This window comes from Lepisma saccharinum, chromosome 9 (genome assembly GCF_977018435.1).
Source record: "Lepisma saccharinum chromosome 9, izLepSacc3.1, whole genome shotgun sequence".
Taxonomy (NCBI): Eukaryota; Metazoa; Arthropoda; class Insecta; order Zygentoma; family Lepismatidae; genus Lepisma; species Lepisma saccharinum.
In genome coordinates this window covers 72,783,263-72,807,120 of record NC_139237.1, presented here as the reverse complement: position 1 = coordinate 72,807,120, position 23,858 = coordinate 72,783,263, and the positions used below count along the sequence as shown (strand labels likewise).

General features: G+C 36.3%; 1 protein-coding gene across 5 annotated transcripts in view; it reads left to right on the top strand.

The window, feature by feature from the left end:
- Nucleotides 1-23,858, top strand: part of SERCA (ATPase sarcoplasmic/endoplasmic reticulum Ca2+ transporting SERCA) — a 125,174-nt gene that overhangs the window by 48,844 nt on the left and 52,472 nt on the right. For all 5 annotated transcript variants that reach the window (XR_014442130.1, XR_014442129.1, XM_083128395.1 and 2 more), the window contains exons 4-10: nt 273-355; nt 11,117-11,221; nt 16,114-16,252; nt 17,867-18,009; nt 19,975-20,065; nt 21,944-22,340; nt 23,668-23,858. Coding sequence is in view for 3 of the 5 variants with exons in the window: in XM_083128395.1 (XP_082984521.1) it covers nt 273-355; nt 11,117-11,221; nt 16,114-16,252; nt 17,867-18,009; nt 19,975-20,065; nt 21,944-22,340; nt 23,668-23,858 (1,149 nt within the window). In the remaining 2 variants the exon portion in view is untranslated. The remainder of the gene's footprint in view (nt 1-272; nt 356-11,116; nt 11,222-16,113; nt 16,253-17,866; nt 18,010-19,974; nt 20,066-21,943; nt 22,341-23,667) is intronic.

Sequence of the window (23,858 nt, the reverse complement as noted above, 5' to 3'; positions counted from 1 at the left end):
TGAGAATTTGTGTGAACCAAATGAGTGTGAACTAAAATACCTCAACAAAACTCATTATCGATATAGTTCCATGTTTCCGGCGGTACCTTAGAGCGCTCCAAGTATAAGATGTAAATAAAAGTATAATCGGCTGAAATTTATTTCCCCGAAAAATCGTTATTTTTCTTTGACATTTCAGTATGTGCCAAAACACATGTAGATTTTAGTGCATGTATACAGTGCAGAATTTCAATAACCTTTTTAGCATCTAAATAAGTTATTTTTCTTTACAGGCAAATCACTATGGCAGCTGGTGCTGGAGCAGTTCGACGACTTACTAGTAAAGATCTTATTGTTAGCCGCCATCATCTCATTCGTAAGTACCCACAATGTTCTTATTTGCATGCTGTGTCTGTGGAAAGCGAAAATAATTTTTCGCTGCGATGAATAATATGTGCTGAATTTCCATGGTGATTATGGAACACTTTGTTTGAAAATCTGATGAGCAAAAGGATGCGGTTTCTCGTGTTTTTTTATAATTATTATTTTTTCGTGCTCGACAAATCAATTTATCAACACGGGATATAGAAATCGAAGAAAAATTTATCAAAGGGACCATCAGACTTAGTAACTTGAATATTGAAATTCAAAACTTGTGTGAAACTTCCATGCTAGGTTTTGTATATTCTGAATTCTGTACATGATGAGATTTAAACAGTTTGTGTTTTGTTTGTATAAATGGAGTTCGTTATATATTGTTTAATGGCAATTTGATGTTAAATAATGTTGGATTATGCGGTGCGTATCTTTCAAAATCAACTCGACACCTTGAGTGCGATCTGCGTGTGTTCGAATACACAATAATGGCCAAATGGAAACGCTCTCTTGTGGCCTCGAGAAAGATATATCAGGAACCACATCAAATCATATTTCGTTGTACCATCTTCTGAAGTGAAGCCTTCTGAAATTGATAAACACAACACAAAAACATTTTATCTACATTATAGCTTGAAATAACTTTTTTCTTAATGACCAAAATGTTATTTACCATGTTTTACAACCGAGCCCTTCAATTGAGGGGCTCGGGAGTAAAACATGGTGACATTTTGGTCATTACTGAGTTACAAAGTAAATAGAGCCATTCTTCAATTCGTGTGTAAATGCCAAGTCATGCAATTTGCATTGGATTCGTTCATCCCTTCTGAAATTGGTAAATACAACACAAACAGTTTATCTACAACCTTTCTGCTTCATGAACTCATGTTACTCCCGATCCCTTCCAATTGATTTTATCTAAGCTATGGCAGATTTTGCTATTCTTGATGAGTCGCTCGAGAAGTTTGAACAAGAACATACAATTATTTTGACGACGATTTCTTGCCTGTTTTATATTTCTTTGGGGAAATGATATTCAGCCAATTACTGAATCATTTATAAAAAAAACCTGCATTGTAAAACAGTTTGAGATACAGCTTTAAACTTGTAACAATAAGATTGCGTAAATGAAACAAACCTTGATACTTAATAATAATTTTAATTTTATTAATTTATTTGTATGGCGTAGCATTGAAAAGCGTGTCAGTTTCTTTCGATGTAATAACTGAACAAGTGTCAAACTCAGAAGAATAAGTCCGCTGGATCCGTGGCGTACCTCAACTTAGGCCTCATATTTTTTCGTAGAAAAATATTGTGCATGCTCTCATATCGGGACGATGTGGAGAGCTGCGTGCAAGCTTACTTATTTTAAATGTTTCTTAGTGCCTGTGAATTTTCTTGCTGTAAATATTTAAGATTATAAAACTTATCCCTGCGGGCGCAGGAAGCGAACTAGATGCGGCCAAAAGTCAGCCATGCCCTTGCACTATAATTCAAAGGTAAGAACGTACACATTGCATCCACTTGAAACTACAGGCCCAGTCCATATTAACCGTCCTAAGCATAAGTGGACTAACGAAACTTTGTCGATGTCCTGCCTGTGCATGGGTGGTCCTTTACAAGTGCCAATTTACCAATTTCATCTATTTATCACAAATCCTCATCGCCACGATTAGCTTAAAAGAAGCAGAGAAGCTGCGCAAGGTAAGAAAAGTACATATACTTCAGATGTTTATGCTGAGGTCCCGTTTATGTCTAGTAAGGAAATGGCGTGTGTCCCTTCCGCTGTGCGCGTGCACACGACCCTCCTGACCACACCTGATGCTGGTGTATCGTGCGTGTGACGTCACTGGCGGACTCTGCACACGAGGTTGGGACCTTGAAATATTAATCGACGCAGTCTCTCTAGAGAAATCCGGTTTGTTATGGTACACGTAAATACACAGAGAACCAGTCGATTTTCAGTTTGTGGTCTGGCTCCTTTTCTTTTGTTTGCAAACAGCGCTGAGGGGCCTACCTGATGACGCAGTGGTCACGCGTTCGCCTTGTAGTCAAGGGATCTTGGGTTCAGTTTCTGTTGGAGGCACACAAGACTCGAATTTCGATTTAAACTAGACGCAGTCGCGATTAGCCTCTCTGTTAATAAACTGGTCTTAAAACAAACTTTTGGCAAATATCGAGGACATGACACTACCTGACGGAATGGTTGTTTTGGCGGAGTGTCAATGTCTCGAAAAGACTCATTTTACGATCTTGAACTGGTGGAATCTGGCAGGTGGCTCTTTTACGTTACAACAGGAGACCCACCAGGGACGATTTAGAAGTAGTCCTGAAGAAACTTCTAAACAATCATAGCATGCTTCAAATGGCCCTTCGTCTAAATCCAAGGGATCACTCATTCGCTCAAAACAGGGATGCTCTTGGCAAGGTTTTTTTTAATGTGGCCCACGTAAATACTGAGAAAATAATTTTATTTTGGGGAATTATACTGTGTACCCAAAAGTCAAGGGAGTTTATTAAAAGCGTTCAAAATTGCCCTTGTTACTTGTAACACACAGATCCTGTCGATGCCGTAATTCTATGAAAGGCGCCTTATGATCTTTAGTTGGGTATTTATTTGAGCGAGAGAAAAGCAATATCATTGAGAGAGGATGATTACTCCAAACCGAAAGGCCAACCAGGAAGTGAAATTTCAGAAAGTAAAAAAAATCAAGAGTTGAGGACAAGAAAGGAAGAATTTGTAAAGAGCGATTCCTCTTCTGACTCAGCAATGGATGGAGAAAAAACTGTAAAATGCAGTGATGCTAAACTGAAAGATTGTGCAGAAGAAAATTAAGAAATGAGAGAAACTTCGACAGCGTTTATCCTGCACCAATTCACTTGACTCCAAAATGAGAGGTGAAGAACGTGAGTCTTCTTATTCAGAGATCAATACGTTTGTGAGAACTTGTCTGTTTGCTGAGGAAGGGCGGACTGCTCGACACCCCCCTGCCCCCCCCCCGACACGTCGCTGCTGCATGGAACTATATTGGTAAAATCTATCACCATGTTTACATGTTTCGAAAAATTCGTAAATATCTCAATAGAAATCTTAGTAGACATTTCTACCTTTCCCTTATTCGTCCCGTATTCGAGTATGGTGCTAGTCTTATTTATGGCGGTAACTTAACTCATCTGAAGAAACTTGAAACAGTCCAAAACAATTGCTTAAGAACTATTCACATGCACCCCCAAGAAAATAATTCCCAACAATTGAGCAAGATTTACAACATACCCACAGTCACTTCGAGAATACTCGTATATTACATCTACCTGAATAAGGTATTCCTTAGTATACATAACAAATCATCTCCATTGCATAATAGGATTAAGCTCCGCTCCGAGTTCAGTACCCGAAACACCAGATCGTCCTTACATACAGATCTAGTAATCCCCAAACCTAACAAAACCAGATTTGGCCAGAAGTCCTTCTGGTACCTAGCAGCGGTAACCTGGAATTCACTCCCGATGAAGGTCAAACTCAGTACCAGCAAAGCGCAGTTCGGTCGTCTTCTACGTTCACTAACCTATAAATTCTAACTCCAGTAATATTATTTTCAGTGCTTACCCCCCCCCCCCCCAACCACCACCACCACCATTCCCACCACACACATATTTTTTTAAAATTTTCATCCATGTACTTCGACCATTAATTTCATATACACTCATACCCAAACCCCCACACCCTTGCATTTTTCCTTTCTTCTAAATGTGTATAACTCTCAAAACGTTCTTTATTTCATTGCTACTATAGAACACTTTATACTGTATAATCATGTAAATTAATCTAATATTCTTTAGATGTAGCTTTTGTATATTTTTTTTTTCCACATAGGGCATCAAGTCATTGTTTGTATTGTTCTAAATGAAATGCATGGCTTAATTGTAACCCTATTGAGATAATAAATAATAATAATAAATAACCTTCCTATTCGCCTACCTTCTTGGCGGAGTGGTTAGCACAGCGCGCTACGATGCCAGGGGCTCCTCGATGGCTAGTCGTTGCCTTGTAATCAAGGGATCACGGGTCCGATACCCGGCGGAGACACAGTGGTTCGGATCCCATTTTAATGTGTATATCCAGTACCAATTAGCCTTTTTGTGCATAGAGTGGGCTTAAAAGAACAAAACAAACAAAAAAATCCCGGCCTTGGTATGAGTGTTCTTTGTGAGTGTCCCTTCATTAACTTCACGATATCACTCATCCTCAGTGTCGAGAATAGCCAAACGTGATAAAAAAGCGACGCTAAGTAAAACAAATCAGAATCTAATCAAGAATGGCAATTAACTGCTAGATCATGTAAGCTAAGGACTTCCGTGAAATCCTGCCTAAGCAAAATAATGTTAGGTATTTGGGAATTTCCTCGTACAGTTTTCATTGCATAAGCGCAAAGTTGGGGCACATAATATGAAGGTTGAAAGGGAAATTTGTAAGTGTATCATGTTTTCAGTTTACGTACGGACGACAGCGGCCAGCGTGCGTGAAATGTCTGCGATTTGTATTCTCTCGGCGCTGCGTATTGCCCGTTGTATCGCGGCCTGCTCGCTTGCCACTCGCCACACGTTCCCCGCGAGATGCCAACCTTGAGCCTGGAGGACGGGGCGTTGAAAGAAAGTGCAGACCTGATTTCCTACACCAGAGGCAACTTTCTCCACCCGCAGGGAGGTGTTACATCTTCAAGGAGTTCCTCTTTGCTTGTAGCTTCTTTTGCACCACAGAGGGCTCTGGTAACCACGTTTCATTTCTATTATAGAATGTTCCAGCAAAGTGCGTGTTGGTAAGGTGGAGCCAACTTGCACTACAGAGAACAGCCCTGGATATTTTGTGGGCGAGGAGTCCTGGGCATCAACCTGCAAGTGAGCCTCCACTGGGGAATAATTGCCTCGAAAATGTCCATAAAATGAGAGTGATTTGAAGTATGGTAAAGCTATAACTGACGTAAGCCTGCCTTCGTAGGGTCCCAAGATCGAATCCCGCCCTGGGAGTGGGTGTTCTGTCCCTTCATGAATTTCATTCTATCATCACCCATCCTTATCTTCGGGATAGCCAAACGTGACAGAAATGCAAAGTAAAATCAAAGCAGTCAACTGACTTAACTTGGCGTAAAAGTTATAATTTATATTGAAGCCCCAGGCCTGCCTGATAGAGAAGATATACATGTGGAAACTTCAAACAATTGCCTATCCGTTTATTGTATGAAATGGAGCTTCTGTGACGACAGCGATAAACACCAAGGCCATTGCCAATTCAATGTAAAAGCCCATACCACAGATCTTACGACTACAAAATGCATCATTGTATCCCATACGATGAGAATTATTAAATATGATTATATCGTTCAATATATGTTTGACACGCACCTTTTGTCTTTTAGGGCTTTATGTTATCTGGTTACAACCCTTTTATCGGACTTCTCAAAGGCTTTTTAGGGTTAGTAGGACCAAACCCCTCCGAGGTCTGTGGTGCAGGATTTAATTTTTTCAATTATCCTATATTGGTTAGGAATAAAATATCATCCAGATCTCTTACTAGAAGATTTATTTAAACTTCCGATGATATGACACTTTTCAAACAGACAATTCACCCGATACAACTTGTAGGCCTAAACCTATTAGTTGTACCTAGGTTTATAACCCTGGTCTTTTTGATGATGTAGGATAACGCCTTATTCAGAGTTGGGTTTGTGGAATATCTGCCAAATGGAGCACAAGTACACCAGCCAATCCGAAGATTGAAGCAAGATATTACCCAACGTCCCCTGAACCACCAGCCTTTCGGCGACCAGGAGAATGTCCCGTAGGCTTACAAAAGTCTAGCTCTTTTATATCATAATTTTGTTTACAATTTACCATGGTTACTACATAGTTGTTTTATATTTCCATAGTTTCAGCATTTTTTCCTGATTTAAGTTAAACAATCCATTACCTATTGTATTGTAACATTAACAATAACATTTTTATGGAAAGAAATCTAACAATCTTTAGAGAAAAGATTGAACACTAGTTCTCAACAACATAGATTTTTATAACATAGACTGAATAGTTCAGTGCTTAAAAGGCATGTGTTGACAGGGGCGAGCGTTCCCCAAAAAGAAAAACAAAAAGAAATACAAGTTATCATTATTTAATTTTTGTTTTTTAAACATCTCAACGCAAACAACTGTCAAATTAGTCTTTAACTCAGAATACTTGGATCTTTTAGTGGACCTTCTTGGTTATGATTTCCTTGGATCAGTGTTAGTTAAGAAAGAGTTCAACAAATTCTCACTGTTTGTTTTACCAAAAGCAGTTAATGTCCACATTTAGATTGAGTGATACTTTACACATAGTGGCTTGATTTGGACAAATCGTTTAGCATTATTAGGAGATAATCTTCTAACGCTTCTCTGAAGTGATATACATCAAAAAAATTCTCTTCAGTTGTAACTTTCCTTCCCTCTGGTAAGTAAAGGCTCTAAATACTTTTCTGGCCAGACTGATGTCCTTCTTGAAAATTCTGGATAACTCTTGGGTTATTTCGACCACATTTTTTCTGTTTTTCAACCCATTGTTTATGCTGTTAACACAAATTATATCATCTCTGCTGTTTAGAATATATCCTTCGTTTCACTGTCCTTGAAGACACCTGTTACTTCGGCAGATGGCCTGGTATCACCATGTTCAGCATCCTCAGATAAAGGGGAAATTAGCTCAGGTACTTTAAAAGATTTTTGGATCTGATCTATCTCAGGAGTTTTTTCTTCCTTAGAGGAACATGCCAGGATATCGCGACATTGTTTCAAAATTGAACTTAGAGCGTGTTTCAAAATTGAACTTAGAGCGTGTTTCAAAATTGAACTTGGAGCGTGATAATGAGCATCGCTTACCTCTCTCTTAGTTATTATTTCTTGCTTTAGTTCTTCTGTAGATCGACTTATTTTGTCCTCCGGATTATCCTCTGAGTTGGACAGACCCCCTACATCTCGAAACCAGTTTTGATAAGCTGACGAAAATTCTTTACTCCAGTCGTCTTCAGTGGTAACCGCCATAACTTTGTGATCTGTTTGTTTCTATGGTTTTCCAAGGTTGTGAATAGAGGTAGGGATAATGTCCGCTATGGTTTCTATAATTTCAATTTTCTCTCGGAACAATTTATTTTTTTCAAATTTTGGAAATTTTCCTTGCCAGAATCTTCTTGAGTCCATGGGTTTAGCAATTCCGCTGCATTGTTTTTTTTATCTCTTTTACTATAAATGGTCCAGTATCGCCATGTTCGGACCTTAGTACAGTGGGATCCATGAGTATTGCCTTGCAAATTGTCCACGACTATTTTTATTAATTTTTCTCTTCCATCCTATGTGTTTTAAGCGATGGATTTTTATGTATGCTGGTGCAGAAGTTGTCAACAGCTTGTTTTGAGTTTTCTTTTAAATTTTGAAGCTCTTATTGGGTCAAATAAAGTGCACGAACATGGTGATGGACAATTTGCACGGTAATACTCATGGATCCCACTGTACCTCTCCTCTTAGTTAGCAGAAAAAAAGTAATAAACAGAAGAGGGAGTAACCAAGAATAAATTCTATGACGCACGAAGGAAGGCGGAAATTTAGAAAGAAAGGAAAATATAGTAAAGAATTAGTATTTTCCAAATTTTGTAGAGTGGGGCATCAATTAACCCCATTTGACCCCTCCTTGTAGACATACATGCTGATCTCTCTGGAGGAGTGGTTAGCACAGCACACTACGGTGCCATGGGTCACGGGTTCGAATCCAGACCTGGGCATCCGTATTCTTTGTGAGTGTTCCTTATCAATTTCATCATATCAAATCTCATTGTCATTCGTCGTGATTAGCCAAAAGTGGCAGAAAAGCTACCCTAATTTTAAAGAATCAAATCAATTGGAATTGGGGACATGCATGATGGCAACAGTCTATTTCCCTTTGAGACATGACAACGCTGCATGGTGAACGTTGTCACATCGTGCGCGGGAACCAGCGATATAGCTCTGTATTCACAACACGTGACAACAGCGCACTCATGCCTAGCTATAGGTGAAGTCCTGATTCGAACGCCACTTTACTTCAATAGAAGTTCCGAAAGATCAGTTTTCCTCTTACAGCCATATGTCAAGAGTAAATGATATGTTGCAATTCAGTTTCTTAGCGATTTCACAACTTGAGGTTATCTTTGCTAGGTTGTGCTATTTTTTTAAACAATGTGGGGAACTTGGGCAGTTCGCGTTGGATGTCTAAACACTGCAGGTAAAAATTACAACAACGCTTCTCATAAAAACAAGTCCTGGCGAGAAACCAGATACGCGTCCGGCCGGCTTCCTCTCGAGCTGTCCAAGATACCGAACTGGCGTTCCAATCAGGACCTCAACTACCTGATTCGTGGCCGCTGGTATAAATTCTTGTTTCGTTCGTTGCAGGGTTTCCCGCTAAGTCTGACGTTTCAAATTTATTTTCTTTCTCTCAAGAGAAGCTTGAACTAAATGCCACATCCTACGTTCTGCAAACAAAACCACGCTCAAAGTGAAAGCGTTGCTATATCGTGATCTGCGTACACTCAAGGCAACTACAATCATAAGAAAGCAACATTACTTACAAAGGAAACTGTGTTCGAAACTTAAATGACAAATGAGGACAATGCGATTCCCAAGGGGCTTTTTACACCCCTTACTTTAACTTTTTCAGTCAGAATTTTAGATAAGGGGATACTTTCCCGCATGCATAGAAGGATGCAACATGAACTTAAGTGCCGACACACCCAAAACTTTTAATTCAATCAATCAATCAATCAATCTTGTCTGTTGACGGCGTAAAAGTAATGAGGTTGGCAACACCTTATTCACAAAATAGTTCCGCAAAATTCAGGGTATAAGTTCCCCCCTTCAGAGTATATTTCTGTGCTCTGAATTTCGCATAAGATACTTGTAAAGAACCACGATATTGACAGTGCTGCTTTTTTATAGCTTAATCGGTAGTAAATAGCTCCTTGCTTAGTGGTGGAGTGTGTGTGTTCGTCGAATTGTGATTGGTGCAGCAAGCGTGATGTTGCAGACTGATAGATCAAGCGAAGCGAGACGATTCGTTGGTAGTAGGAGGTCGTAAGGAGTCAGCGACGAAGAATGTAGGAATTTGTGGAAACCGATTTGTGCCTTTCAATTGACGATGGCGGTCATTAAACTAAAAATAAAGACAACGAAATTTTGTAGGATCTGGCAACGAAGTCGAAGGGCGCGAGCTGAGCTAGAAGGCGTTCCGGTCGTGAACCTGAGCCGTTCTGTCAGTTTTCTTGGGCTTTGGCGTGCATTCGCAGGGTTTTTTTCTTCCGAACTTGCCAACCCAACCAGCTGTTTATAATGTCAAGCCGCGGCAGTAAATAATCCACCAGCAGCCACCGAGCATTTGCTGACGTCACTTGTCTCTGCATTGTTTCAAAAGGAGGTTTTGTTTTTCGAAGAGTCATTCAGGTACGCTGTGGCTGCCTTCTGTACCTTGCTAATGGAATCATGTTGACGATGATGTATTCATGTACTGCAGTAAGCGTTCATAGAATCTGTACGGCAGTTTTTTTCTTTCTTTTCTTTGGCGGAGGGGTTGAGGGGAGGGGATGCCAGCTTATAGATCAAACCTTTGAAAGCGTACGATATTTTTGGTAACGTAGTACATTGGAGTGCCGTCACAATGCAAGGATAAAAGGGGAGAACGTACTTCTTCAGACATGCCGAACTGAAATCTAGCTGAGTCATATATTTTATTTATAGCAGTGGCAAAGTCACTTTTAGTGCAATTGTGAGCCTGTGCCGAGTGGTTGCATACATTAATGATATTCTCAGTTTTAGTGTGTTCGTGGCGTCGAAAAGATGCGTCAAACAGAAAAAGAAACTTTATAAACTCCCTTAATGACCTCTGCGCTCTTTATTGCGTATTTATTTTACTGTATACAGGCTGGTCTAAAATGTTAAAGATAGTATTTAGTATTTCCGTCACCTTTTTGGGGGCCACCCTATATTTCTCGACGAAAACGAGGCGGATATTTATAAATCGAGGCCGAGAACAAGGTAGTCTTTTATATCTCGGAACGAGTTCAAGATGGACCCCGAGATGACCCACCAGTACGTCACTTTTATTGGAACCGAAATGAGATTTAATTTGGCATTCAGAAACTATCAATATTTTACGGTGATTGGAGATTCGTTGTTATTTTCAGACGTCCTTGGAGTTTATGGCAGTGATTTATTCACACAACCCCAAAATTTTCATCACCCACTAAATTTAACGTTACGCACTCCCAAATATGAATTTACACCCCAATAAACCCCTTGTTTGTGGCCTCATATGTTCACAATCCGACCTTGTTTTATGTATGTATATTTTTTCACCCTAGGTATAGAGCCACGGACACTTTTGGATTGTAACGATTCCGTTGAAAGACAATGGTATCATACAACCCTCAAGTGTCCGTGACTGTACAACTCTGTTGTCTTATGGTTCATCTGTCATCAGTGCAAACACACTTTTTTCAAGTGCTTTTTTTTTTCCATCTGGTCACGTTGGCAATTTTCAGTGTCCGCTATTGCTCTGTAGGAAAGAACAAAGAAGTTAATTATTTCTGTGAGTTCAACCATAAGACTTCAGGTCAAATCAAATGCTTCACTTATTTACTTCTCTATAAGTGTTTACGTATTTCTTTGAGATGTCTTCAATGCACTAATTCAACTTTCGTCTTTTCTTTCAGGTTTTAGCCATGTTTGAAGAGCATGATGACCAACTTACGGCCTTCGTTGAGCCTTTCGTTATTTTATTAATCTTAATCGCTAACGCCATCGTCGGTGTGTGGCAGGTGAGTGTGTAAAGTAGGACGTACGACGTTTGCATTCAATACATTTCCTCAATGCAAATGCTTTTCAATACAATAGCGGCCATGACACAATGTCAACTTAGCGCTATGTTCAATTGTTAGGCTGCCTTTGATCAAATCAGATTATTTCTTTTTAAACAAGAGTTCCCATTGGCTAGAAAACATGGAATAGTTAGGAAATTCTGCTTTTTCAGAAAAAGGAAATTAGTAAATACAGTCGAAAACTTGTTTCGATTTCTTCTTAAATTACCTTTGTCGGAGATACTTCATATTAAAATGTTTTCATTTTTGGTCATATAATCATTCTTTGAATAAACTTACTTCATTCTTACAACATGTAATATGTCAATGTTAATGTTAATACATGGTCATTCGTATCTGATGTCATTAAGAACTAGTTGGAAATGTCCTTTCAGAGCATATTCATTACTTTTGCTTATAGGTTTAATTCTACTTAAAAACATCTTGGGTAGTGTTGTTGTGTAAAGTATTTTATTACATAAACTTTACTTTTCTTCTTCCTCAATTGGTTTAAACTGACTTCAATCTTTCTAGTCTTCTCCTATCTTTCTCTCACTGTTCCTATATGCCTCCATCTTTTCTCTCTCTCCCTCCATCTTTTCTCTCTCTCCCTCCTTCTTTTCTCTCTCTCCCTCCATCTTTTCTCTCTCCCTCCCTCTTTTCTCTTCCCCTCCTTTTTCCCTCCCAGGTCATTCCATCCGACCATGGTACCCATGCTCTCAGATTTTGTTGAAACTTGTCACGTTTAATCCTTCCATGGTGGTGACAAATAACATTTTTTTTTGTCTCTACCTTGCCTGATTTCATTTTTATAGCCCCTCAAACTTTCAGTGATTAATCCTTTCTTCCATTCCCAGAGCCTCCAAGTGTGAGCTACACTTTCTTAGAAAAATAATTCTATCTTCCTTATAAATTATTCAATCTCATTGAAACTTAACAACAATGTTAACCAAACAATAAAGATTCCAGAAAAAAATATACCAACATATCATATTTATAGTTTAGTACAATAATAAATTAATAAAATATTATTATGTGATTTTTTTGGACCGAAAACATTGTTTACTAAAATTTGAATTATCATTGAAAGGGAAAGGTGCAATGCCAACACAAATACTTTTAAAATGAACTTCGATGTATGATTTAACTTACCCAGAAATAAAATCGATGGCTTTTTCATTCCTTCTGAAAATATGATAACTTATTTCCGAAAATGTTTAAAAATGGCTATCAGATTTTATATTTTTCAAATTATCTCAAAATCTAATAATCTGGCTTCAAAATATCATTGAAACAAATTTTTAAAGCATAAAATTTTAAATGTCTGCATAGATGTGCAGATAGTGGGGCAAGATGGGCTATGTCCCCTTCCCTGGAAAATGATTGTCAACCTAAAAGTATATATTTCACACACATAATTTTAATCCAGTCACAGTTATTTGTGTTTATTATTAAAATAATATTGCAGGAACATGATACCTTCATATCGATGGAGTGTTTCTTTAAGGGGGAGACACTATTATAGGGGAGTATGCCTGGTTTACCCCCACCAAAAAAATCCAGGGGATGCCCATGGATGTTAGTGATTATATGATTGAAAGCATACCCTTATAATTGATTATATTAGTATGTAGTGGGTAGTTTAGGAGTGGTATCCAGGACCCTTGACCGACTGTAACCCTCGAGAATTGTGTTGATTTTTTTATCGATACATTTAGACTTCGATGTAATATATAATGTGTTTCCAAGTGCGGAAATCACAAATAACTGGGATATTTGATCCCATGTAAGTTAAAAGAAAACCTATGACATAGTACTTTCAATGTCCATGACCAGAATTTCATCTGCAAGGGGCTTCAATTGAGGAGAAAATGGGTTGAAAGAGGCCACAAGATGAAAAAATATTTTAAATTTGCTCAAGACATATTGACTATCAGAAACAGCTTGGTTTAAAAGTTATAACTGAAATTGTATGTAAGGGGGGCCCTCAAAATGTTGTTTCATCCCCCTCTCTCTCTTTATATCTGTGTGGGGGAGGGGTGGGAGAGAAAGTTCTTACCCTCAGCTATCAACTAGCATGGGCTAAAAATTGGTGCAATGAACAAATTATATTCACAATATGCATAATTCATATAATAAGCAACATAACAATACGCTGCAATTTAACCAAATATTTTACTACAAACACAAGAGAATAAAAAGCATTACACGAGCCTTGTCGATGGCGTAGTAGTAACGTTATTCCTATTATCCCATCTGAGCATACAGCAAGAAACAATATTCATCCAATAATATTCACAAACTGTCACATGATAGATTTTTGGAATATTAATATGCAAAGAAATGAATATGATAGATTTTTGGAATATTAATATACAATGAAATGAATATGATAGATTTTTGGAATATTAATATGCAAAGAAATGAATATGATAGATTTTTGGAATATTAATATGCAAAGAAATGAATGTGGATGGCAAAGGAAACTACTGTTGGATTAAAAATCAGAGATACTAGAGTTTAGACTCCAATTAAAAATTAACTAGTAGACCTACATAAAAATGATTTACATCAATATTTAGCTTATTCAATTCTGCGTTAATATTATTTTCCAGTGTGCCTTCTATTTTTTATCGGTATGAAAAAAGAAAATGCCCTTTTTTTGAGTTTTGCAAATTATCCCTCTGTATGAAATTCAATAAATAAAATGTGGGTGGTCCAATCGTGATGAAATTTTAATACGGGGCAGGCTGAAGGGTTTTAAACACAACTCTTAATTTTCAGAATTCAAAAATTGGTCAAAAAACTGTTCTTCTCAATTTGTGAAACAACTTTTTCTTAGAATTGGTCTTACAACCATGATGTTCTTTTTAAACCCTTTGCATCTGTTTTTAAAATACAGTATCATTGTCATTCACATTGCAAAAACTAATTGATACAGATTTTTATTCAACAGAGTAAAGATGTACATGGAACGTGGCAACACTGCTTGCACTGACTCACAGTGACAGCCTGCAGTTTCTATGGTTCAACGGACATCGCTGTGCATGGTGTTGCCATGTTCCACATACATCTTTACTCGGTGAAATAAGAATCTGTATAAAATCTGTTTCGTAATGTAAATTTACAATGATACTGTATTTTAAAAACAGATGCAAAGAGCTTCAAAACAAGGCCAATATTGTATTTGTAGGATTACCCAATAGTAAGGAAAAGTTTTCACAAAATTGATAAGAATAGTTTTTTGACCAAATTTGAAAATTAAGAATTGTGTTTAAAACCTTTTTGCCTACATTGTATTAAAATTTCTTCATGATTGGATTTATTTATAGAATTTCAGAGGGATAATTTGCAAAACTTAAAAAAATAAGCACTTTCTTCTCATTCCGATAAAAAAATTGAAGGCATACTGGAAAAAAAAATAGTTAACATAAATTAACAAAGAATTGAATAAACTAAATTTTGATGTTATTAGTTTTTATGTGGGTCTACTGGCTAATGCTTAATTGGAATCCAAACTCGAGTATTCATGATTTTTAATCCAACAGTAAATATTGTTGGAATCAGTCACCAAGGTGATCAAATCTACAACTTATAATAAAAAAAAAACATTCCTCATTAATTTGATTCCATGTGTTAAGAAGTTAGAGTATCTATCAACTACTTCTAAAAAAAGGTATTTTTCCTAATAAATGTAAATAAACTAATTAAGAAATTATAAGATGTATGCTTGCAAATTAAATAATCATTAAGAATATAACATACATCATTTTTTGGTGAAGATACACTAGGCATATTCCCCCATAATAGTCTCCCCCTTAAAGAAACACTCCGTCGATATGAAGTTATCATGTTTCTGCAATATTATGTTAATAATAAACACAAATAACTGTGACTGAATTAAAGATAGTCCCTCTTGCCCCACTATCTGCACGTCTATGCAAACCTTATTTAAAATTTTATGCTCTAAAAATTTGCTTCAATGATTATTAGATTTTGAGATAATTTGAAATGGTAGCCATTTTTTAAAATTTTCAGAAGGAATGAAAAAGCCATCGATTTTATTTCTGGATAAGTTAAATCATACATCGAAGTTCATTTTAAAAATATTTGTGTTGGCATTGCACCTTTCCCTTTCAATTATAATTCAAATTTTAGTAAACCATGTTTTTGGTAAAAAAAAAAAAATCGCATAATAATATTTTTAAATTTATTATTGTACTAAACTATAAATATATGTTGGTATATTTTTTCTGGAATCCTTATTGGTTGGTTAACATTGGTGTTAAGATTTAATAATTTATAAGAGAGATAGAATTATTTTTCTAAGACATTGCAGTTCACACTTGAAGGCTCTGGGATTGGAAGAAAGGATGAATCACTGAAAGTTTGAGGGGCTGTAAAAATGAAATCAGACAAGGTAGAGACAAACAAATTATGTTGTTCTTACCACTATGGAAGGATTAAATGTACCAAGTTTAATCAAAATCTGAGAGCATGTGTTCCCAAACCCCCTTTTTTTGGTTGAATTGACATGGAATGACCCTTCCCCCTTTTCTCTCCCCTTTTTCTCTCTCCATCTTTTCTCTTTTTCTACATCTCCCTCTTTCTTTAAACCTAGGTTAAGCCTCCAAATATATGATAATTCACAATATCACTCATCTTAAATTCACTACTGTATCCAATATCATACCCCTAAGAAATTCCTGAAAAATGTAAATTGTGAAAGAAACTTTGAACAAATATGGAGTAACTTTGTACTTGTATGTTGAGTACTCTATTTCATTCACTCTTTAACTCGGATATCTACATGAGATTATTTTATCTGAAAATGTGAATTTGTCATGTTACAGGAGCGTAATGCTGAGTCTGCCATTGAAGCCTTGAAAGAATATGAACCCGAAATGGGTAAAGTTGTTAGGGCAGACAAGGCTGGTGTCCAGAAGATCCGTGCCAGGGAGATCGTCCCAGGTGACTTGGTTGAAATATCTGGTGAGAGTTTTTCTTTCTTTTTACATCTACATTCTACACATTGAGGTTGTGCTATATTTTTCTTTAACCCTTAAATGCTGAGAGCGTTTTCAGTGGGAAGATTAGAATTATGCAAGGTTTGAAATAAAAATTCGGACCTCTGTAAGTACGAATGCTAAGAGTTACAAATTTAGTTACAAATTTCAGCTTGTTTTTTTTCCAGTATAGTCTAAGCTGCAAGCCTATGGTCGAAAAAAATACAATTTAGTTTACCAAATAGAAGAATAAAAGAAAGTTTTTTTTAAAAAAAATTGTATTGTGAAATTTGAACTACATTGGGCTCCCACGTAGGCATTGTCATGGGGTGAGGGTTCAAAACAGTACCTGCGTATTGCCAGATATGTGTTCCATTCTCATGGAAATAATTGCACACTTGCTGCTGATAGTATCAAAGAAAGGAAATTCTAATGTAGATTTAAATTCTAATTCAAAGCCATGCTTGTTTTTTACAGGAAATTTAAAATTCCCCTCAAGTTTTTTTTAACAAAAATATAACTGAAAATATGTATGCTAGAGTTACAAATTATACCTAGTGTTCTTCAGTGCAGACTAGGTTATAAACCTGTGGTCAAAAAACCTAATTTTCATTTATCAAGTACTCAAAAGTAGAAAAAAAATTAAAAAATCCTTGAACCTCATCACATCCCCAAGTAAGCAACACTGGGATGTAAGAGTTCAAAACTGTTCCTGACATGTGTTCCATTCTCGTGGCAAGAATTCTAATGTAAAAGCCATGATTTTTTCAGGGTATATGCCTCCTCTCCTTCCTCAAGTATATCCAGAATCAAATTAAATTTTACTAATAGGTTGCCTCAATGCTCATGTAGCACTCAAAACATGAATCTCTAAACATTACCTGACTCAAAGTATGCTCCAAAAAGTTGAAAAAATCAAATGTGTCATACATGTTGCATCCTGGTATTTGAGGGTTAAAGGTAATCATGGGTCATTCTCATGTTTGCAAGGAGGTGAGGGTTAACTAAAGAATTTTACTTTACAAATGGGAATTTTACTTGACTTTTAATGTGGACCCTTTACCTGCCAATAGTAGTAATATAAAATGCACTCGGTTATTAGGAGACAATAGACTCACTGACTGGCCGTTGAAGTGTGTCTCCATCACTTCTCAGACAGGTTACTGGTACTAACTGATGCTACCCATGGTCAGCTATACAATGCTGTGGCACCGTCTCGTGACTACATGACCTTCAAGGTCAATGCTGTGGTTTCACTAGTTTTGTGCCACCTGCCAGGTCAAAACCATAGCATCAATTGAAATGATTTGTACAAAGTGGTATATGACATCAATGGCAAATTTTTAAAATTTTGCAACACTATTTCATTTTGCATTAATACATTTGTTTAACTCTTGCATGGAATTCATTATAAATTGCACACGATGTGTTGGGGGAAGTTGAAATGTGTCAGATTTACTATGTGATCTAAATCTGTCGAGTCACATTATTTATTGCATTGGATATCAGAAGTCAAATTCTGTAATTTTAAGTGTGCGTGTATGCATATTATACTTCTTGATTCTGAATTAATTTAATTTCTTTTTCTTTTTTTTCATAGTTGGTGATAAAATTCCAGCAGATATTAGGATAGTTAAGATCTTCTCAACCACTTTGAGGATTGACCAGTCCATCTTGACTGGTGAATCTGTTTCAGTTATCAAGCACACTGATCCTATTCCAGACCCAAGGGCTGTGAACCAGGTAAATGCGATATCACACTGCCAACCATAAAAAATACTCATAATAGAAGAAAATAATGTTGGAGTTAGGCCAAATAATACTTTCTTGCTAAAGCAACTACAAATAACAACTATATAAAAGAAAATCCATACTGTGAAGTATTGAAAAGTTATGAAAATTTCCACTCAATCAGGATCAAACATGGGTCTTTTGCATTCTGCGCTAATGCTCTACATTGGGCTACCAAGCCAGTCTCTCGCATCATCACAATTTCCACAACTTAAATTTCTGTAAGTTTTTCAAGTGGTAGTCGGGAATTTCTTATCGTTGGTCCCCTAAAAAAGTAAATTTGATTGAGATCGATAATCAAAGCTATTGAATGCCAAGACCCCAGGTTCAATCCTTAACTTTTCAGTAACTTGTTTATACTTAGGATTTACAATGACTGAACTGTTCAAACAAGTGTCACCAGGGAGGATAAAAACCATGATTTTTATTTAAAAAATAATTTTCTTGATTTTTAAAATTTAAATCTATTTTTTTATTTAAAAAAAACATGCTTCAAATTGCTTGTATGTTTTTTTGGAACCATACATATGTTTTTTATAGAAAGGCTTTTTCTAGTAAATGGCCCTGTAAAATATTTGAACAGTTTGATTAAAGCAATTAAAAAATTATATGTAAATAAAAATTTTTCTGTTCCTGATACTGTACCTAATGGAAATGTTTGTTGAGAGTGTTAATGAAACTATAATAATTTTCAGTAACTTTTCTTCGTATCTGCTCTATAAGTGTAACTTAAATATTTTTATAGTCTTTGTAGCCAAATTTGAAGAATTTTATAATGGTAGTTTCAAAAATATCAGCTGCCATGTTTATTTACAGTTTAATAATAATGGCACTATTTATGGTTTAACATGATTAGTATTTTGTATACTTTTTTTTTACACAAAATGTTTGCTATTTTTGCCTATAAAAATCATTGAATTTTATATCAAGAGAAATGTGTGTTCGTATGAACTTCACAAAATCAGTACATGTATTTTATTTCCTTTCTTAGAGCCTAATAAATACCATTAAATTATTACGAGATTAATGTACTTTCACCAAAAGTGATTGTAATATCTACAAAGTACTTATGCATATTATTCCATAAATTATTTATTTAAAGTGATTTAAATAAAAAAAATCACCTGATTTAAATTAATTCACATTGCATGTCACCAATCACTGTGATCAACAACAGTCACCAGTCACATTTGGTTTCTGTTGACCTATATCTTTCAGGGAAGACAGAAATTGCTGCACCACTATACCTGTTTGTGTAATTTTACGTACACATATGAGGAAAAGTGTTCTTTGCGCTGGTTTCTAGTGTGTCAGATATCTTCATTGAATTTTCTATTTTTATGGGACAATTCTTCATGGTTACACACATGTACCTCACCAACTCTCCTGTAAGAAAGATTTGTAATATGTGTGTCTTTTAAATCCTATTGGAGATTTTCCCAGTTTGTTGTTGTTGTAACAAACAATAGAACTCCACAGAAAATACTTGACATCCATGTTCTTAACAACGTCATTGCATATGGCTTTGCTGTCACTATTCTTGAATGGCTAAGCTCATTTTTACTTAAAGACTTTGGGTATGCTCTGTCCCAGGAATCTGCAGAGCAAGGCCTTACATATCAGTAGGGAAGGGGGACTGCTAGTTGGTGGACCGAAACTGTGTGCTTCTACAAATGGCTGGTGCCACACTCACTTTCCCTCTCATGAGTTCATTGGCCAAGATCTCTCGAGTCACTACTTGTGCCGAGACTTGTTTTTGTTTTCTCGTTCCATAGTTACCAGGGATAGAGTTTAGAGTTCCATGCGAATAGTCATTAACATAAGAAAATCGATGTTAAAAAAGTACAAAAATCATTATATAAGTGTAATGATATTAACTACAGTGAAATAACTGATGTGACACTCTTGTTTCCACAGGATAAGAAGAACATTCTTTTCTCTGGTACCAATGTTGCCGCTGGCAAGGCACGTGGTGTTGTTATTGGCACTGGACTGAGCACTGCCATTGGTAAGTTTTTGGATGCAATCACTTTTAACTCTTATTCTGCAGCATGGGACGAATTTGCATGATGAGAAGCATTAAGTACAATAAAAAGAATGACATTTTGAATTTGTCATTAACTCCCCTATTGAAATATTTTGTGAACAACAATAAATATTGAAAAACTGCTTTTCCAGATATATACGTATGAGAGGGGCTGATGAAATTAGTGGACACAATACGTTCAACTACGTAAGGAAATATGGGTTTCAACACTTAGTTTTTTTTTTTAAATGAAAACTCCATTTTATTTTTAGCTCATTTGAAGAAATCATTAAGAATAGCATTTGTTACATTGTATTACGTCAAGTAGTTCTCAAGTAATTGTAACGTGAAGTTGACACTTGAAACAAACATTCTCACAAGTTGATTTGCAGGTCGTAACATACATATCCCCCTTTTGATGCCATTCGGGTATCGTAACAAACATGTTACTCTTCTGCAAACTATGCATTGTGTTTAAGAAAGTTGTTACGTTCCAACAACTGTGGGTTACAATAAAATGTGTAGTTTATACATGAGTAATCTTTGACAAATTATCTAAAAGGTTCTGATAAATCTTTCAGAGTTAAATATTTGTTCAATTAAAAAGTATAAATTTTAAACGTTCCGCCATCTAATTTTTAATTGACGTTCATTCATTTACGTCAAAATTTTTAGTACATCAGAACAATCAACTTTTCTCGTTTGGTCATGACAAATCTTTAAGTTTTCAACTATTAAACTTTGCAGCTTATACATCCTTTCTTTCAAATTCATTTATCAAATTTATCAAATAAAGCAAGGACGTAACAAAGTACACTGATTAACCAGACGTTTGTGATAGTGTATTTACGTCAGAACTGTTGCTGAGGAAATAGTATTTTCAAACTCTGAAAAGGCAGAGATGATACTTATCGATGGCAAGTGTAGGAAAAATGCAGCACAAGCGTGAGGGCTGTATGCACGATGGTATTTACGCCCGGTTCTGCCGACAGGCATAGTGGAGATGTGCATTCACGCTGAACTTCACATTACAATTACTTGAGAACTATTTGACATATTACAATGTAACAAATGCCATTCTTAATTAAGTTTTCCGTACTTTCAAACAAGCTAAAAATAATATAGGGTTTCCATTTAAAAAAAATTAAGTTTTAGTTGAAATCCATATTTCCTTATGTAGTTGAACGTATTGTGTCCACTAATTTCATCAGCCCCTCTCATACCTATATATCTGGGAAAGCAGTTTTTTAATATTTGTTGTTGTTCACGAAATATTTGCAGTGGTACTTTTAGGTGATTCACCTGGTATAATGTGCTATTAGAAAGGCAATGTTATTTTGTGTAAGACATGCTGTTTGAAGCAAAAGTAGGATTATAGTTACCATTTTAATACAAAAATGCCATTTTATATATAGTTTTTTGATCTGAAAATGGGCCATGTTTCTGTACCAATATCTTGGTATTCATTCACAATAAATATGTTGCCCTACCCATCACGACTATTATCTGGCTGGCTGGAGTAAATTTAGCCTATATTTTTACTATGTGTTTTTTAGGAATGTGTGTGAATAAAATATGCATAAACGCAGACATGAAGAATCAGATTCCAGTGGTATAAATAAAATATATATAAAGGTCTTATTTGTACATATTCCACAATGTATGTTTTTGCCATAATGCTATGAAAACTTACAATTGAGGTTCCTTACTTAGACCAATTTTGTATATTATTCAGCACTTTTTTCACTTTGTTAATATGTTTTGAACCACATTTACACAAAACAAGTTACCTCTTATTTCTTTGAAAATTTGTAGTCCTTTTTTCACCAAGGCAACTTTTTAACAATTTGTCCTTTACAGGTAAGATCCGAACTGAAATGACAGAGACTGAGGAAATCAAGACACCCCTGCAGCAGAAATTGGACGAATTTGGTGAACAATTGTCCAAGGTTATTTCCGTCATCTGCGTGGCAGTATGGGCCATCAACATTGGCCACTTCAATGACCCAGCTCATGGTGGTTCCTGGATTAAGGGTGCCGTTTACTATTTCAAGATTGCTGTAGCCTTGGCTGTGGCTGCCATCCCTGAGGGTTTGCCAGCTGTGATCACCACCTGCTTGGCTTTGGGCACCCGACGTATGGCCAAGAAGAACGCCATCGTGCGCTCCCTGCCCTCCGTAGAGACCCTGGGTTGCACATCTGTTATCTGCTCTGATAAGACCGGCACCCTGACAACCAACCAGATGTCCGTGAGCAGGTTGGTACTAGTTCTATTATTACTAATTGTTAGAGGCATGCATATTTCGTTTTTGACGAAAACACGAAATTTGAAATAACCCAGTGTAATGTTAATTTTTCATGTTTCTGAAAGGTGTGAGATGTATTTTCCTACAGTGTTTTCTCACGAAATGTTGCGAAATGAACTGCAAAATGCGAAATTTACATTTTATATACCAATGCGACACTTTCTGAAATCTGAAGTATCCTGTGAGTTTTGCAATTCACGGAAAATTGATTAATTCTGCTATAATATTAGAAGAAAAAATGGGCCCCTTTATACAGGAATAAACTTAATATTCTGGTAATGATTTAATGTGCTATTAGAAGGTATATGTTTATTTTGTGTAGTAGTGCAGTTTTTAAACCAAATTTGGGAATATATTCACATTTTTAAAACCAAAATGTCATTTTATATATTGCTTTTTCACCGCTATAACAGTGACATTTCATTTTATTTACCGCTTTTGAACCCGAAATCGACTATTTTTATACCGAAATTTTGCTTTTTTATTTAGCAAAAATATGTGGCTCTACTAATTGTAGAAAATAATCTTAGATTAAAAAAAAAAACAACTTATCAGTAACCTGATGGCCACTGGCACCATCTTTTCCGTGTTCTTGTCATGTGCTGTTTTGTAGCACATTGTTAGATGAGTTGTCACCAGCTTGTCTGCATACCAGTGTACCGACCTCTGTGGCAGAGTGGTTAGCATAGCATGCTACTACGATGCCATGGGCTCAGAGTTCAAATTCAAGCGTGACCATAGGTGTTCTTTGTGTGAGTGTCCCTCCATCGTACCACTTATCCTGATCTTCACGATTAGCCAAAAGTAGCAGAAATGTTAAGTAAAATAATCTTAATCAATCAAGCATACTAGTGCTTCTAGTGGTATTCCACAAAGCAACACATGGCAGAAGCCACCTGAGAAGATAGTAGCAGCAGCCACTGAAATGGAACACCAAAATTAACTTTCATGACAAGGAACATGTGTCGCTTGGAAACAACCTTCAGAAATAAATTCAACCATTTAAACCAAAGTGATATGACAAGCTGCAAGTGTCATGAGCCGTTTTCTCAATACCGTGCATCATGTCACCTTGGTCTAATGTTTGTGCATGCATGGTGAATGTTTTGCTTTAGACTGACTATATCGCTTGTCGCATTGGTTTGAAACCTTCCTTATTGCTCTGGGAAATATCACATTTTTAACTGTGTAAACATGCATTGCCTCCACCATATTACTCAAAATACACTAAAAATTTTACTTCCTGAATTGAACTGTAATGATATCTTTTTAATGTAGGATGTTCATCTTTGAGAGAATCGAGGGTAATGACAGTGCCTTCCACGAATTCGAAATCACTGGCTCCACCTATGAACCAATTGGTGATGTCTTCCTGAATGGACAGAAGATCAAGGGTCAGGACTATGAAACTCTCCATGAAATGGCTACCATTTGCATCATGTGCAATGACTCCGCCATTGACTTTAATG